The following is an 18,686-nucleotide window of genomic DNA, read 5'->3' as shown; positions in this document are numbered from 1 at the left end:
GTGTCTGATAGGTACCATAAACAAGGGAAGAGAATTTGGTGACAAACAATGAGGAATGCTTGGAATTATGGCAAACTGGAGAGGATATAATCTGTCTAAAGAAGGTAGCTCTGAATCAGCTCTAGCTGAATCTTTTTCTTTTAAGATTTTTTTTTGATGTGGACATTTTTAAAGTATTTATTGAGTTTGTTACAATATTGCTTCTGTTTTATGTTTGGAGGTTTTTTTGGCCACAGGGCATATGGGATCTTAGCTCCCTGACCAGGGATCGAACCTGCACCCCCTGCATTGGAAGTCGAAGTCTTAACAACTGGACCACCAGGAAAGTCCCAGCTCTAGCTGAATCTTGCTGTGTTGGAATGTGGGCTCAGAATTGCCAGATCTTCCTTTGTTTTTCAAAAGAAGTTATAAAAACAAAATTTTGGATGAAATTTTCTGATTTTTAAATTGCTCTGAGGACCAACACACAACTCTGTGGGTACATATGGCCTTCAGGCTGTTGCTTTGTGTCACTCAGTTTAGTGCTTGTTCAATATTCATAAAAAGGCAGCCATGGTGGCAAGGATGGAGACTACATGTAGACTCAGTTATACAGACTTCCCCTCACGAACGGTCCAGACTCTTGCTGTTAGCAGAATTGCCATTCATTCAGCTGTTGTAAATCGGACAGATTACAAAAGCCAACAAGTTACCTGATGAATGGCTGACTAGTTAGGGCACTTTTTTTATGAAGGAGCAGCAATTTGGACTCAGAGGTAGAGACATTTATTCTTTATTTGGATTTAATTTTTCCATCAGCACCACTACTGGAAGACTTGTTCGATGCTTTATGCTAAGCCATACAACTTTAGAATTAACTCCACAATTAAAGAAATAAGTCAATGGGATGATTATTATGGTTTTCATTGGTCTTATTGTGTACTCTAAGACCTAGAAAGAGCTAACCTTATGGAATTATGGACTGATCAATTATTGAGGGCTCAGTTATTGCCTTTTGAGACACAGTACTATCTTCCAAAATGTGGTTTTTTAAAAAAAGTGGTACATTCTCTGAACCAGCAATCATTAATATTTGGTGCTCTTTTTCCTGAAGCCAAAATACACAGGTTAGGAGTGAAGGTAGAAAGGGAAGAAGTACTTGTCATGATTTGATGGTTAGTGACTGAGTTGAATTGTGTCCTTTAAAAAAATGGTGAGGTCCTAATCCCCCAGTACCTATGAATATGACTTTATTTGGAAATAGGAGCTTTGCAGATGATCAAGTTAAGAAGAAGTAATAAGAGCAGGCCTTAATCCAACGACTCATGTCCTCATCCAAAGGGGAAATTCGGAACAGAGATAGACATGTATAGAGGAAAGATGATGTGAAGACACAGGGAGAATGCCATCTACAAGCCAAGGAATGTCTGAGGCTACTAGAACCTAGGACAGAGGCATGGAGCAGCCCTCAGAAGGAACCATTTCTGTTGACACCTTGATCCCAGACTTCTAGTCTCCAGAACTGTGAGACAATAAATTCCATTGTTTAAGCCACTCAGGTTGTGGTACTTTGTTATGGCAGCCCTAAGAAACTACAGTCAGTCCCCTACATACAAACCTTCAAGTTGCAAGCTTTCAAAGATGCGAACGTGCATTCGAGTGTCCAATCACATAAGTTAGTTTAGGTGTCTGGCATATACTGTCACGTGCATGCATCCTCTACAAGTGGTTGTGCTTTTGTGTACTTTACTGTATAGAGTACAGTAGTACAGTAACTTTATTTCAAATCCAGGATGTCCAGAAGCAAGAGTAAAAGCAGCTGTGATGTAGCTGGTACACCTAAGAAGAGGTTCATGATGCAGGAAATGGCAAGGGGATTTTCTTTATTTGAGGAGGCACTGTTAGTTTTTGAGGCACAGGAACCAAATGTAGAACTGTACACGAAGTTTGCAGCAACCGTTCAGAAAGCAATCCAGTGCTACCGTGTCATCTATGACAAGAAAAAAAGAGCTGCTCCCCAGACATTGCTGGATCGTTTTTTCAAGAGGGTAGACAGAATTGAATCCAGCAAGGAACCAGAACCTGTGCCATCAGTGTCAGGTGTGAGTGAAATTACAGCTTGCCCTCCGTCTCCTATTGCTGACAATCCTTCAGCTCTACCATCTTCCACCTCCTCTACCTTCTCCAGTTAGTAACTCCTCTTGCCTGTTCACTTGATGCCAGCCCCTGTATGCCAGCTGATGTACTGTACTACTGTACTTTACAAGGTACTGTACTGTAAGATTAAAAATGTTTATTTTTTGTGTTTGTTTTTTATGTACTATTTGTGTGAAAAGTATTATAAACCTATTACAGTACAGTACGATTGTATTACTTGGATACCTAGGCCAACTTTGTTGGACTTACAAACAAATTGGACTTACGAACTCGCTCTCAGAACAGAACTGCTTCATGTGTAGGGGACTTACTGTAATTGACTGACCTATTCTCTAATTTTTTGGTTTCTTTCTTTACAAGTAGGTTCCGTTCATCTAGAAATTGGGAAACCAAGAAGGAACGCATTCACTAGGAAACCTAACATATTTTCCACTGAATTAGAAGCTGAGACTGCTATGTAGCTATTTCAAGTTCTTTACTCCTGTTGGAAAAAAAGAGAGAATTATGCTGGAATGACAATAATCAAGGCAAAATAGTGTAGTTGCCACATACAAGTCAGGGTTAGAAGTGTTGCCTCTCCAGGATGACTACTATACACAAGAGAAATTGTAAAGAAGAGATGGATACAATCATCCATAGGTAGGAACAACAGGGCTCAGGTTCTTCCTGAATAAGGGTGTGGTACATCTCATTGAGTAGACAAAAAAATCAAACATGAGGAACTGCCTAAAAGCAGGAGACATATGAACTGGGTAGTGAAGGAAGAAGTCATAAATACCAGCTCTAGCTTAAAACCAAGAGAGACAGGCAAGCCCTAAAGCCAGTACCTGTATTCCCTTGCTTGTCTTTTTAAAATTATTTTCTGGAATATAGGATGTGTTGGTATACTACGATGTATCATTTCATCCATAAAGCACAGCACATTGACACAGAATTGTGACAGAACTAGAGGAGGCAAGGACATCATCACCTGATGATACTAAACTAGGAAATGGCAGCCTTGAGCCTTCCTCTCTGAGTGTGGTGACTGGAATCTCTTGAAGAGGAGGTCCTTTCTGCTGTACATTAGTTATTTGCATTATATTAGAAATATCTGCATTATATTTGAAATGTTTTTCAAATGGTGTTCATGGAAAGAAGGGCATGTGTGTATGTTGTACAGCCAATAACTGGAATGTGTAGACTTCTCTTGTTTCTGCTTCCTTCCCAGGATCCATTCCTTTGTGGGAGCTGTCCTTCTGGCACTCTGCCTGATTCTACTGAGCTGTCAACCACAGGACTCCAGAAACAAGCTAAGCCAAAATAATCAGGCTCTCTTTTCTAAGAAATTCAATCATGAACAGGTATACACAGAACTACAAGGCAGTTAGAACTAAGTCATCTGATGGCAGCTCCTCACATAGTGAGCACATGAGTGCCCACTATATAGATCACCTAAATGCCCAAGTCCCTGGCTTCCCTAGGCCTGGTTATTCAACATGCCATTAAGTAGGTCTTCCAATAAATCCACTCAGCTTTTTTTTTTCTCTCTATTTTTCTTTCTCCCTTCCTTTTTCTTTCTTTCTTTCTTTCTTTCTTCCTTTCTTTCTTTCTTTCTTTCTTTCTTTCTTTCTTTCTTTCTTTCTGCTTTAGTTAGCAAGAGTCTTTACTGTTGCTTGTAGCTAAAGATTAATTAATATATGTATTATCAGGCTTCTCATATTTTTTCTCACAGTATTTTGAAAGTTTAAATATGCATATAGATCATTTAGCTATTAAAGAGGTTATTGAACTTGGTGGACAGAAAAGGTCTATTATGAGAAGCATGACCATATATCCTAGATAGGATTAATGGCAAGAGAATACGGCACAGGGTGTTGTTGTTGTTGTTGATGATGATGATGGAGTACACCAGATATTGTCTCTAACTCTTCCAGCACCAACCCCAACTCTAACCTAAGCTTGATAAAATCTCTCCATCAGTGCAACTTTTTGGACTCTGAAGTAAAGGAAATTTAAGCAAAAACAAAGATAGATAAACAGTAAAAGAAATGGTCAGAGGAAGAAAGAGGAAAGCAAAAAAGAGAAGGAAAATATGAGTCAGTAATGTCAAGGGTAGACTGCACCTAAGCAGAAGTGGAAGTCTGGAAAGGGCCAAATTAGCACAGCCAAAAGGGACATCCCCTTTCTTCTATTTTTCTTCACACAGCCTTTAGTGTGGTATACAATATATAGACAGCCTAAGTTTTAAATCTATAGATAGACAGATACACATATACATATAGATATAGATTAGATACAAACATGTGTGAAAAGTCAGTTCACATCTCTGAACAATTTCAAAAAAGTTGAACTGGATGATTTCTCAACTCTCTCAAACCTAAAGCTGTGATTTTTAAACTTTTTCTTTAAATAGTGACTGTATTTCTGTGGACTAAACAATAAATCAAATATTTGGAATTCTAATTCTATCGCAAATTTACAATCTTAGGGAGTAAACACATTCCATCTGTATCTCAGTTTTCTCATCAGTAAACCAGAAATGATTTTTAATCCAATTAAACTAGAATTAAAGAACTAATTTATATACGCTATCAGTGTCTATATATAACAAGATTTCTCCATACGTATGGTTTGATTATCTCTGTATAATACACATAGACACACACATCATTTTTTAACTCTGCCTAGATTCCATGAACATGTAACAATCTCTACAAAAAGAAAGGGTTTAGCAAATTCCTGTGGTGACAAGCAGTACGTGGGGTAAGCCATTTTTGCCTTTTTCTTCTCTCTAAAACACTGGTTATCATGTTTTATGTATTTACCCATATATTTCTTTGTAAGCACAATTAACAACCTTGTTCTCTGGTACAGAGTTCAACAAGCAGAGCCCTGAGAGGACAATGCATGGCAGTCCAGTCCATAAATGATTATCAGTGGAAATGTACTCTAGGCTCCCATGGATGGGAAGATCATGGTTGGCCCTGGAGGATGCAGTCTCTGTATTTTGTTGGCTTCACTTGTACACTCTAAAATCATATTTCCCAATAGGGAAGCTGTCTCAGTCTGTGCAGGGGTCAATAAAAACTTTTCTGTGACGACAGCATACTCCATATGTTTAAGTGTTATTCCCAACATCTTGCCTTGCGATGTTCACATTATTTCCTATGTTAGTCTTTCCATATTGATTACAATTTACCAGTTATTTAGACCCAGTAGTTTTTCATGTTTTAATTATCCCCTCTGTAATTATTTTTTCTCTCCATTTCCAAATGTTCTTTTCTCTCTTCAGTGTTTTTTGTTGGTTTTCACTTTCATGAACTTTCATTTCATTCTGGTAGAATATGTTAGTGACTTCCAAAATGGAATGATTGCATTCCAGGAGAGTGAAGATAATTCATTAAGGTACAGAAAGAAAACACCAGTGCTACTGTTCAGATTTATTTTGACTTTATCCTTTAAAAACTCATTTAAATATACGTAATATAATGTTCATAGTATACTAGGTCAGAAGTGCAGGTGTGTAATAAATAACTAAATATTAAAAAAAATAAAAACACTGGTTATCAGACAAATACTTGATTGTCCTACTGAACTATATAGATAATGAGTTACTGTATGTGGTCCATATATAGGCTTAATGATAGAGGTTTGTATGCTGAAGTTCTGCTATTGTGCGTCTTTAATATAAAATCAACAAATGTTGTTTTAGCCTTTAAATTAGAATTTTAAAACACCTCATTCATCCTGATCTGTAACTAATAAAAACTAATAAAACTAGTAGAATGTTAGTAAATTCCTACTTAATTCTCCTGATATTATCATCTTTGAAAAGTTTACATTGGAGCTTTAACCAATCTAAATGCTATGGTGTAATTCAGAGTTTATCTCTCCCATGCCATTTCCTGAGAATAAAACATAGCACAAGTAAGCATTTTTGACCAGTGAGCATGCTTAACCTTTAAAGAACAAACTAATTAACTGACAACTAAGATGTACTAAATGCCTTGATATCCCTATATATATATATATTTAGAGAAAACTCAATATCCTGCCTTGAATCCAGGCATGGGAACATAAAGAACAGGAAACACAAAGATAAAGTACAAAGAACTCATGCGACGACCTCAGATCAGTGGCACTCCGTCAAAAATCCTCAGTACGAAATTATCTGAGAACTACAATCTTTAACAGTCCTTTTGATTTCAAGGTTAAAAAACTGACATCTCCGTACTGCTACGCAAACCCGCACTCATCCCCAAATAATTCGTGTGTCAATGTTGAGATAAGGAAACCCAGCTCAAAGTCCAGGCATTGCAGGGCGGAGGTAGGTTGCAGCAGGGGGTGCTGGTTGGGGACAGGCACTAGTACAAAAGGAAGACAGAGTGGGCTGACTTTCCTCTCTACTTTTATCCTGTAATGTGCTCATCCTTGTCCTCTGACTGGGAACTTCAACTGTTTGGGGCAAATGGGTACGTGTTCTAATTCCTTCACTGATATTTAGTATCACTCTTGTTCTAGAATCTGTCCTGTAGTCAACACTTGATTCCCAGAGCAGGGTGAATATTGACCCTGCCTCCACCATTACACTGCCCGCTAGATCTACAGCTGATGGAAGCACTTGCTGAAAACTTTCTAGGAGGCTGCAGCCCTAGAAAAGAAAATCCTCCCAGCAGGGCTCGGAGTTCAGTTGGCAATGCTGAGAGAAGAAGACAAGACGCTATTGATTACTCACAGTTCGCCTCCAAGACGGGAAGCACTAGGGCGAGGCACGCCAGCAGCGCCCCAGAGCGCCCACCCAGGACCCTCATGGCGAAGCGCGCGGAGGCGCGGGCGGGGACGGTGGCGCGTCGCGGCGGGGACCCTTGCGCTCGGCGTGCCGCGGGGCTGCGACTGGAGCGCCGCTGTCTGAGAACTGCGGCGCGGAGGCGCCTGCGAGCGAGCGCGCCCGCGGAGCAGCCGAGCCGGGGGCGGAGGGGACGGCCCGCTCCCAGCCCCCAGCCCGACGGGGCAGTGATAACAAGGACATTTCCTGGAAGCTTTTCTTTTCGGAGCTGGGGGCAGGGCTCAGGGAGAGTGCTGAAGGCCTAGTAAACACTGTCGAGACATCCTCCTCGCCCTTTCCCAAACTCCAGCGTTGCGTTCCGGTCTCCGGAATGTGAAGTTTGCCAAGGAAAAGGGGAAGCAAACGCAGTAAAACACACATACACACACGCAAAACACAACCTCCAGCGAGCCGGAGTGGAAGGCGGAGTGGCCAGGAATACTTTGAGGACTCAGAGGTCGGGGTGTCCTGGCTTAGAAGGAAAGCATCTTGAGAGACTGACACTGGGAATGAAGATGTTAACAAAAACCTAGAAGCGAAATGAGAACTCTAGGAAGGCTACAGAGAACAGATAATGGAATCAAATGTGATAGTTTTGATTGTCTACATTTTTGTTTTGTTCTTGAATTTATAGCGTAAAAAAACTATAGCAAAAAAAAATGTTTTGGGAAAAAAGAGCATGTATCAAATTCTATCACTTTCAAACAGCTCGTTTTTGGTTTTTGCATGTTACCTCTGCTTTTTTGTGCTTAGGCAAGCATATTTGAAATATGTTACTTAATGTTTAAGGCTGCCTTTGGAGCTAAACCGCCTGGATTCAAATGGCAATGCTCTGCAGCTTACTAGTTGTATCATCCGTAAAATGGAGATAGTAGTAGGTTTTCAGTGTTAACAGAAGAATTTAAAGAGATAACACACGTGAAGCAGTTAGTGTGTTAAAGAGTAGCACATAGTTAAGGCACACTTACTACTATCATTCCAGCATTTCTGCCAAGTGAACAATATCAGTTGATTTCCTATGTGTGTGAGTGAAAGTCAATAGGCTGATGATCTTTCAAGGGTGTATTCCAGCTCTAGCTTTCTGTGGTTTTATGATCCAGGTGGTTGAAAGTTGTTATTAGAGTCACTTTTTCTAAGAAAATTTGCAAAGGAATTGTTGGATATATCCATATTCTTCCCTCTTTTAAATTCTCTTCCTTCTTGCTATGTCTGACTCTACATGTCAATCTATTCACCACTTTATTCCCACCCGAAGTGATTTAATTATAAATATAATTCTAATCTCGGTAGAATTGTTTGGTGGGCTAGCAATCAGAACATAAAACAAAATGACCTTTAAATACTATATTTAATTATTGAATATTTAAATGCATTTAGGCCATGAGTCTTTCCTCATTTGTTAGGAAGAATTACAAGTAGAATATCAATTTTGAGTTCTCAAAATTTCACGAGGGAAAACTTCCAAAATCATGAATCAACAGCATTCATAACAAATCATCTCCCATACAGACATTAAAAAATATAAAGAGTATGAAGAAAGAAATGTTGGGAAAATGCAAGGTACCTAAAAGAAAAATCTTGATCTTTCAAAGACTCCAACTGAATGTGAAGTTTTAAGTCATTTTAAGACCACAAATGTACATCACAGTGCTAATAATAGTTGTTAATGTGTCCTACCTACACTGTAATGTTAAACTTTGAAAAATAATACCCTGAAATGTTTAAAATGAAATTTAATAATACCTCTTTGGATAAAATTTTCAAGTTTTTAATTTATTGCATAAGTTCACTCTGTGAAGATGATTTTGCCTTTAGCTCAATATTGATTAACATTTGGTCAATTTCACTTGGCCAAAATTTGTTTTCAGTATACTTTTAAATATGCAATTAAATCTTATTCAAAATTTAACTGCTAATCTAATCCCTTTTCCTAGTCCTAATTCTAATCCCATTCCCTCACCCAGTTTTACATTTCTCCATATAATCTTCTACTGGTATATTGTCCCATTTACTTATTAATTATGTCTATTACCTGCACCCTCATCTGTCTCCACCATGCCTGCTAAAAATTGCCACTTGCCATCTGCCTCTACAAAGATTAAGTCACTAGCCACTGCAGCCACTGACCTTCAACACACCCTGAAAGGAGTTCCGGGTGATCAGGAATGAGGCACTCTGTGCTCTGGGAAAAACTGACAGAATAGGTCTTCAGATAGTTAGATAATTTCAGAAGATTTTATGAGCCCAAATTCTTGCATCTCCTCATATCTAGAAAAGCAGTAAAATCGTTAACAGTGACATCTGCTCCTCGTCACTAGCAGCAAGCCTCTGCCAAAATGTGTGCTTGACTGCATGTACCCCCCTTCACTAAAGTCCTATATAATACTGACCTTCTCCCTGCCTCTTTGGAGCAGTGCCTCAGAGTTATCTGAGATGCTCTTTCCCAGGCTATAGTACTCATTTTGCCCCCAATAAAACCTAACTTGCAACTCTCACGTTGTGCATTTTTTTTCAGTCAACAACCACTAGAATGTAAAATCCATGAGGGCAGGAATTTTTTAATGTTTTGTTCACAACTATATTCCTAGTGCCTAGAACAGTGACTGGTACATAAACATTCAACAAAGTTCAGTTTAACAATATAAGTCTGGGAGGGGATTTCCCTGGTGGCGCAGTGGTTAAGAAACCGCCTGCCAATGCAGGGGACACTGCTTCGAGCCCTGGTCCAGGAAGATACCACATGCCGCGGAGCAACTAAGGCCGTGCTCCACAACTATTGAGCCTGCGCGTCTGGAGCCCGTGAGACACAACTACTGAGCCCGTGTGCCACAACTACTGAAGCCCGTGCGCCTAGAGCCCGTGCTCCGCAACAAGAGAAGCCACCGCAATGACAAGCCCGTGCACTGCAGCGAAGAGTAGCCCCTGCTGGCTGCAACTAGAGAAAGCCCACGTGCAGCAACCAAGACCCAACACAGCCAAAATATATACATATATACATATATAGATATAGATATAGATATAAATATATATATATATATATATATATATATATATATATATATATCTGGGAATATTTATGCCCAAATATCAACAGTGATCATTTTCAGTGGTGGGGTTATGGATCATTTTCTTTTTGCTGATTTATGTATTTTACTTTTCTACAATAATCTTTTAATATTTGCTTTGTAAAAACAAACAAATAGTAAAGTAGTTAAACCACAGGCATTAAGGACCTGTCTTGTTTTATTTGTTTGTTTGTTTTAGATAGAGTGATTTTTATGGTTGTACTTTAAGGATGTTATTTGTTAAATGCTTACAAAATGGATCAAATTAGAAACCAAGTAACATTTATACAAGAGATAACAAGTGTTGGTGAGGATGTGGAGAAAAGGGAACCCTTGTTCACTGTTGGTGGGAATGTACACATCAGTACAACCATTATAGAAAACAGTACAGGAGTTTCTCAAGAAATTAAAAATAGAACTACCATATGATCTGTAAACATAGAGTGTTGCCCACGATTCCAGCTCTACAAGGATCAAGTCATTAGCCACTATACTCACTGACTTACAAATACATGCTGAAAGGAATTCAGGATAAAGTGTTCTGTGTTTTGGATCTATGGGCCCCTAGATAGTTAAGAAGTGTATCTAAGGAAGAATTTCAATGACCCCAGATTCTTGCATCTTCCTATGCATAGACAAGCACTAAAATCCTTAACTGGAGATATATGTTTATGTGATTAGCAGTAATCTTTTACCAAGATGTATGCTTGACTACATGTATTTTCCAGCCAAAAAATTCATATATATATGAACCTCTTCAGAGCAGTTCCTCAGAGCTATCTGAGAGGCTGTCTCCTGGGCTACAGTCCTCAGTAAGTCCTGAATAAAACTCAACTCACAGCTGTTATGTTGTGAGGTTATTTCCCAGTCAGCAGATCTGACAATTTCACTTCTGGTTATATATCCAAAGGAAATGAAATCACTCTCTTGAAGAGACATCTGTACTCCCAAATTTATTACAGCATTACTTACAAGAGCCAACATATGGAAAAAACAACCGAAGTGTCCGTCAACAGGTGAATGGATAAGGAACATGTGAAATCTATCCATGTTGCACATTTATGTATGGCAGTAGGGCATTATGTTAAGTGAAATAAACCAGACAGAGAAAGAAAAATTCTGCATGTAATCACTTACATGTAGAGTTTTTAAAAAGTCAAATTCATAGAAACGGAGAGTAGAATGGTGGTTTCAGGGGCTGAGGGGTGGGGAAATGGGGAAAGGCTGATAAAAGGGTACAAACTTTCAGTTATAAGATGAATAAGTGTCAGTCGCTGTAAGACTGAGGAACAAGTCCTGAGAGCAGGTGAGGGGATTAAGAAGAGACGGGGTCAGGAGGGTGGTGTACAAGCACACACACTTTATTTCCCATCAAAACTCTTTTTATAGATTGCAGTAGACAATACATGTTTTTGTTAAAAATCACAAGACAGAATCATCAGACAGTATTTCCTTAATGTTGAAGTTATAGTACAAAACATTCTGCGAATCAGAATATAAACATGCGTGAGAACAGACTGTGATTACCGAAACACGCCAAGGACAAACTATAGTTAGAGAAACCGCAAGCAACCTCGCGGCCAAGACTCATATCTTCTCTAATAACTCTTTCGGGTCCTGTCAAGAATTAAGCAGGACTTTGCCATGCTTTAAGCTGCAAGGACTGTGTCAGCTTGCAGCTGGTTCCCGACAAATAAGTTTTGAGGATCTAACCTATAGCATGGTGACAATAGTTAATTATACTGTATTGTACACTTGAAATTTGCTAAGAGAGTAGCAAATTCTCACCAAAAAAAAGAAAGAAGGAAAGGTAACTATGTGAGGTGGTAGATGTGTTAATTAATTTGATTGTGGAAATCATTAGACAATGTATACATATACGTATACATGTATACATACATTTTCACACATATCAAAGCATAATATTGTACACTTCAAATATATTACGATTTTATTTGTCAATTTTACCTCAATAAAACTGGAAAAAAAAAGTAACCATGTGACATTTAGGATGCAAATTCAACAATCTCTGGGAGATGAAACAAGAGTCTTAATTAGGATGATGACAGCAAGATTTTGTTTTCATTCAGAACAAACTAGGTTGTACTGCAGTCAAACAGCCACAAAATTATAGCAGCTTAAAATAAGTGTTTATTTCTTGCTCATAGGAAGTCTACTACAGGACTTTCTAGGCAGCTGTCTTCCATGTGTTGGTTCAGCATTCCATACTGTTTTTATATTGTAGTACTTCAGAGTTAAAGTAGGCTTCCACAGTTACCATTGCAAGGGATGATAGAACATGGAGAATTGTGGACCAGCTCTTAAATGCTTTCACCAAGAAGTGATATAACCACTACACTCATATTTCACTGAACAAAGCAGGTCCCATGACTTCAAGAAGGTGGGAATAACTATTTCATGTGCTTGTAAAAGAAAAAGAGAACTGGAAATAGTGGGCAGCACATATGTCTACCAAACCACTTAATATATTGAAAAACTAAGTCAGCTAGTTAACTAACTGACCAACTGTATGCTGGTACCAGAAATGTTTGGTAATGTATCACTAACAGAATTAAGGAAGACATGAAGTAGAGCAGGGGTTGAGTATAGTTCCAGAAATGCTCAAGGATAGTAAGTATAGTAGGGCTCTTCAAGCACAGAAATAGTTATTAGACTCTCCAAGAGAACATGTTTTTTAAAAGGGAAAGCAGAGGGATAAAGTCAGATCTCAGAGAATACATATAGGAAGCTGAAAGAGGAATAACCAGTGAGATCAGAAGATAACCATAAAAGTATATAATTGTGAAAAGCCAAGGGAGGAAAGAATTTTAGAAGAGTTAACTACATTGTATGTAGTTACAGAGGTATTATAGTGTCTGGACAGGACAGTCTGGGCAGAGACAGTCTAGCACTGATGAGGAAGGGCCAGTTCAGTTAGGAAAACCAGTTGAGGTCATACAGCCTTGAGCAACTGGAAAGAAAATTGAAGTTATCAAGGCAGGACAATGAGAATAGTGAACAAGATCCCTAGCAGTTTGGAGACAGAGGTAGGGGGATATATACCATAAATATTTATGGGACAGGTGACACCAACTTCAAAAATCTGCTATCTACTATTTGTTAGAAATTGCACCTGAGCTTTATTTCTCTCATTTCATCACCTTAGCAACCCTGCAAAGTAGGCATTTTCATTGTCATTTTACAGATAGGGTACTTGAGTTCAGAGTCGGTAAGCTGTAAGAGATGTATATGTGTTTGAATTAGGGTTACATGAATTAGTAAAAGACAGAAAATAATTTTAAAACTAGATCTACCTTAATCCCAAACCATTATTTTCTCTTGAATACACTGGGCTTCCCAGGGCCCTCTCTCCTTTTACCAGGATTTGAAAAAATATATTTAAGTGGAGACTAAATGGACACACGGGTCTCTACATATAATGCATTCATTTTTTTTCTATAGGAATGTACTTGTCATTTACTTATTTCCAAAGAATATAAAGGAAAAGTAGATATTACGTATCTCTTTAAATAAAATAAAGCATGTTACAAAACAGCTAGTAGATCATGCTCTCCATCTTGCAGAAACCAAATAGCTAGCAATCTATGTATCTAAAAATCCTGGAAACAATATACATCAAAATATTAACATTGGTTATCTTTGGGTGGTGAGTGTGAGATCTTATTTTCTTCATCTTGTTCCTTTTTCAGTCTTTTTCACACTTTCTACAATGAGCATATTATGTCTTTTGTAAACATAACCCCACACACAACAAATATCATAAAATTCCATTTCACATTTTATGTAACAAACAGCAATAAACGTTATACAGATTAAAATTTCACTCTCATCTGAACTATTGGATAGTTAGCAAAGGAGTTTTCCGCTCATTCTTAACTTAATTGCCCCAGTGTATTGTTTCTGTAGTTGTGCAGCCAGAGTTGGCTGGAACTCCGCAGGATCCTCATCCTTGCTTCATGAAACAAAACAAAACAAAACATGCACAAGACCTGAGATCTCTGGATCTCAGTTGGGGTTGGAGACGGACGAGGAGCAGCACCCTCACACAGTTTGGATGGGTATGCAGCTCGGTCTTAGCTTAGCCTAAGATCTGTTGGAAATCCCTCAACTCATCTCTAGACGCTTCCGTTGCCTAGCTACGAGAATCACCTTCAGCTCCCCCTCCCCCTCCCTCTTCAAGACCACTCCCCCTTCTCCCTCCCACCTCTCGGGCGGGGGCGGGGAGCCGGGCCGCTTTAGCCACTCAGAGCCCTCTGCGGCGGGCCGTCGAACGGTGATTGGAGAAGTGCATGGGCGGTGCTTGGGGGGGGGGCCTTCCGCGCCTGGGGGGAACGTCAGCACGTTGACGCGGGGGTTTTCTCTCGTCGGCCCAGCAAACCCTTCCCGGGTCTGTGAAACTGCGCCTTCGGCCCCGCTGTGCCTGGGCGCGGAGCGCACTATTCCGCTCGCTGGTCGGCGCGGTTATTGGCCTTGGTTCTCGGACTGACCGCCCTCACCTTCCTCCCGGCCTCTACTCCGGGCCCATCCTCGTCAGGGGCGCCTCGCGGCGGTGGCGGCCCCCAAGACTCGGCCCAGGACAACTAGCGGCCCACCTCCGCTCCGGGCTCGGATGGGAGGTGGCGGGAGGAGCGGCCTGGGATGTTCAGTCTGATGGCCAACTGCTGCAGCTGGTTCAAGAGGTGGCGGGAGCCCGTCAGGTAGGCTGGAGCCGGTTGGCCGGGTGCCTTCCTAGGGGAGGGGGACAGCTGCGCCCCAAGGGTCGGACGGGGCGCCGCCTGTCCTCTCTGCGCCTGGACGAGACTCCCAGGCCGCAGGGGATGCTTTCCCTCCCAGTTTGATATATCCCCTCAGGGAGCGATAGGACAACGTAGACTTAATGTTTAGTTGCAGTTAAGTTCTCATCCGTAATGCTTATTATTGTTATAATTTAAATGGGTCCTAATTTCTTAAAAAGTTGTGGATTTTGTGTGTGTGTGTGTGGAATTGTGTATTTTTCCTCTGAAACTTTTGTAATGGGAATTTTTTTTTTTAATAGGGAAGAATGGAATATAGTTTTCATAACATCCACAAACCCCTTCCCAACACACACATTTTGTTTGAGAACTTGGGCTTGAAATCTGGCTCCACTACTTAATAATTATATGACTTAACCACTTTCGGCCCCATCCTCCTCATATTGAATGAGAATGATAGTATTTATGCTTTAGGAGTTTTGTATTGAATGAGAATAACTGATGGAAAGTGTTCTTAACTGTAGTGTAGCTTCAATTTTTATATGAGATTAAGCTCTTTAGTTGAAAGAGTCCACTTCTTGATGTTTCATTTTGACTGCTAGATGTATTAATATTTTAGAGCCTGCTACTTGGTATTCATTCATTTGCTGAGAAAATACCATGTGCCAGGCACTCTGCTAGGAAGAAGTCAGTGAAAATGATGCTTTTAAAATTGAGCTGCTCAACCAATAAAGAAACCTTAAGTTCGTTGGTCTTTATAAATAATGTTGATTTTGTATAATTCTACTTTAGAATTAGGCCAAGGGTAAATTATAGCAAAAGTTTTGGGTTTCTCAATCGTTAGCATTTCAAGTAAGTATTTGCCATAAGGATGAACTATCCTTTAAAGAATGGCTCTGAAAAGCTACACTTATAAGGAAAACTATATTCCTATATTTGGAAATTTGCTTTAAATGAAACTTTTGAATTCTTCTCCTGTTATTAACTCTTAAATGGATGTGGATCTTTTAGATATAAGTGATGTGATCAACTTTTGAGAGTCAAAGATGTGTTTGGGTGTGTAGACTCTGATTTAATTGGTTTTAATCATGTTCTGGTCTGATTGCCCAGTCTCTACTAAGATGGGAGGGTAATTCATAATAGATGGCCCTTTATGTTTTTCTCTATGTCTGGTTTTTAAAAAATATATTTTATTTTTGTAAGAGAGCACAGTAGTAGCATGTGTCCTTTTAACTAAAAACACTCAAAAACTTTGCACTCCAAAGGGATTTTCAATTTAATTTATCATTCTTTGTGTTTGCTTCTCCCAGTAGCTATAGTATAATAGTCTCTGGGATGATTAAAGAAAAGACAGAGTTCAGAGAACAGAGGATGTATTGATTTCCAAGTAGAACAGATAATTGGATTTGATTAATAAAGCAGAATTGAAATTTAACCGTATAACTCAGTTTATTTTCTTCTTTAATAAGTAGTAGCATCAAGATCTGAGCTGTCCAATAGGGTAGTGACTAGCTGCATGTGGCTGTTGAGCATTTGAAATGTGGCTAGTCAGAATTGAGATGCTGTAAGTGTATAATACAAAGTGGATTTTGAAGATTTAATATGCAGAAGGGAAAAAGGTAAATTATCAGTCTTTTTTTCAGTTTGATTACATGTTGAAATGATAACTTTTGCATATACTGGATTAAATAAAATATAATATGTACTTTATTTTCACCTTTTATTTTCATTTTTTAAAAGGCAGTTACTAGAAAATTTAAACTGGAAAATTTAAACTTATGTGTGTGGCTTGCATTGTATTTTTATTGGACCTCACTGATCTAGATCATGGCATAATATGAAGGACATGGGTAAAATCTCTCAGTGTTGGATAGAGCTAACTGTCAAAGGACTTAAAAACAAATTGGGTTACACCTATCTTTTAAGTACCTTTGTTCAATGCCTGGTTCATAGTAGTGGCTGAATAATATTTGCATAGTATTTTATGTAGTTTGATTACTCCTTAGCAAATCCTTAAGTAAATATTAAGGAAGTAGTCCATTTACTGGAATAAATGAGAGGTGAGCAAGCTGATTTTAAAAATATATCAAATTTTGTGCGCTTAGGTATATTGTTCTGTATTTTTTAAGTTTTAGGCTGTGCTGTTCCTTATTGAGATTCCTCTTCATGTTTTTATACATATATATGTATATATATTTTTTGGCTGTATTGGGTCTTCTTTGCGCGCGGGCTTTCTCTAGTTGCGGCGAGCAGGGGCTACTCTTCGTTGCAGTGCGTGGGCTTCTCATTGCTGTGGCTTCTCGTTGCGGAGCACACGCTCTAGGCACGTGGGCTGCGGTAGTTGCAGCACGTGGGCCCGGTAGTTGCAGCACGCGGGCCCGGTAGTTGCAGCACGCGGGCCCTAGGGCACGTGGGCTTCATTAGTTGTGGCTCACGGGCTCTAGAGCACAGGCTCAGTAGTTGTGGTGCATGGGCTTAGTTGCTCCGTGACATGTGGGATCTTCCCTGACCAGGGATTGAACCCGTGTCCCCTTCATTGGCAGGTGGATTCTTAACCACTGCGCCAGCAGGGAAGTCCCCCACATTTATATTTTATGAAGATATGTTTGTAAGTGTGAGAAGTGAGTGTGTGTAAGAGAGAAGATCATTATTAATACACTATGTTCTGAGATTACTTTGCTGACTTAACTACTGTATACTGCACCCTTTGGATTTACCCACCTGTTCTCACTTAGATTCTCTCCCAACGAGCATATTATTCTAGAGGCTGGGATCAGGGATTAGATGACATATTCAGAACATGTGATAGGGACAAGGCAGGAGTCAGAGGTCAAGAGTTAAAAGTACCAGTCTAGGTCAGGAGTCAGACCAGGATGCTAGGGAATTCAGGAACACTGTATCTGCTATTGTTAACCACCAGACAGAACCTAACGTAGGCTCTGCAGCTATGTAAAATTAACCTTGAATAGACTAAAAGCTATACTCACAGATAAGTAAGTGGCTTGCTCCTGTAGAAGCAGTGCAGTATAGTGGTTTTTTTTTTTTTGACTTTTTATTTTGAGATCATAATACAGTGATCAAAGCTAAGGGATTAACTTTGGTACTGTACTCTTAACTAAATTATAGATTTTATTCTGAGTTCACTCGTTTTAACATCTAATGCTTTTTTCCCCCTGTCCAGGATCTAATCAAGGATTCCACATTGCTTTGTTGTGTCTCTGTTCTCCCTCAATCTATAATAGTTCTGCAGTTTTTCCTTGTCTTTCATAACCTTGAGACTTTGAAGAGTACCTGTCAATTGTTTTGTAGACTACCCCTTACAAAGATGTTGCTGCATAAATGGGTAAAGGAAATACCATGGAGGTGAAATGTCCTTTTCAGTACATCATATCAAGGGGTACATGATTTTGATATGTCTTATTACTGCTTCTGTTAACCTTGGTCACTTGGTTATTGTGGTGTCTGCCAGATTTCTCAATATAGTGTTTTGAGTCAAACAGATTTGCATCTGAATCTTAGGAGTTTTGGCACTTTCCCCCCAGTCAAGTGTGGATAATTTTTGTTTTACAACATTTTGAGAAAGAAAATGCAAGTACTTGATGGTTTGCACATAGTAGTTACTCAGTAAATAATACCTCTGATCTTAGGAGATAAGTGCTGATTAGTAGGTTACCTTCCTCAATTTATTTTATACTTATCAGTATAGATAACCTTCCTTTCCTCTCTTTCTGTTAGTGGAAGAAGGGTTCCTTTTTCTTTCCAAGTCTAATTCTTACACCTGTGCGCTTAATTCCATTTCTTCCCATTTCCTGGGAACTTTAGGGGTTCAGCATTCAGTCAGAGATCACAGAAAGAACTTCTGGGATACAAGAATAAACCTACACTTTTATCCAGAAATTTATTGTCCAATTTTATCATCAAAAA

At 39.3% G+C, this 18,686-nt stretch overlaps 2 protein-coding genes across 3 annotated transcripts in view; one reads left to right on the top strand and one right to left on the bottom strand.

Annotated features, from left to right (window-relative positions):
* The window catches only part of PROS1 (protein S), a 61,318-nt gene extending 54,219 nt beyond the window's left edge, over positions 1-7,099 (bottom strand). Inside the window, exon 1 of the mRNA XM_059922207.1 lies at positions 6,854-7,099. Coding sequence (XP_059778190.1) covers positions 6,854-6,929 — 76 coding nt within the window. The 5' untranslated portion in view covers positions 6,930-7,099. The remainder of the gene's footprint in view (positions 1-6,853) is intronic.
* Positions 7,100-14,373: 7,274 nt separating this feature from the next.
* The window catches only part of ARL13B (ADP ribosylation factor like GTPase 13B), an 81,608-nt gene continuing 77,295 nt past the window's right edge, over positions 14,374-18,686 (top strand). The window contains exon 1 of one of the 2 annotated variants that reach the window (XM_059921348.1): positions 14,374-14,726. In XM_059921348.1, the coding sequence (XP_059777331.1) occupies positions 14,668-14,726 (59 nt within the window). In that variant the 5' untranslated portion in view covers positions 14,374-14,667. The remainder of the gene's footprint in view (positions 14,727-18,686) is intronic. The other variant, XM_059921347.1, reaches the window with a different exon arrangement.

The sequence above is a fragment of the Balaenoptera ricei genome, chromosome 4 (assembly GCF_028023285.1).
Source record: "Balaenoptera ricei isolate mBalRic1 chromosome 4, mBalRic1.hap2, whole genome shotgun sequence".
Taxonomy (NCBI): Eukaryota; Metazoa; Chordata; class Mammalia; order Artiodactyla; family Balaenopteridae; genus Balaenoptera; species Balaenoptera ricei.
This window is presented reverse-complemented; position numbering and strand designations above follow the sequence as displayed.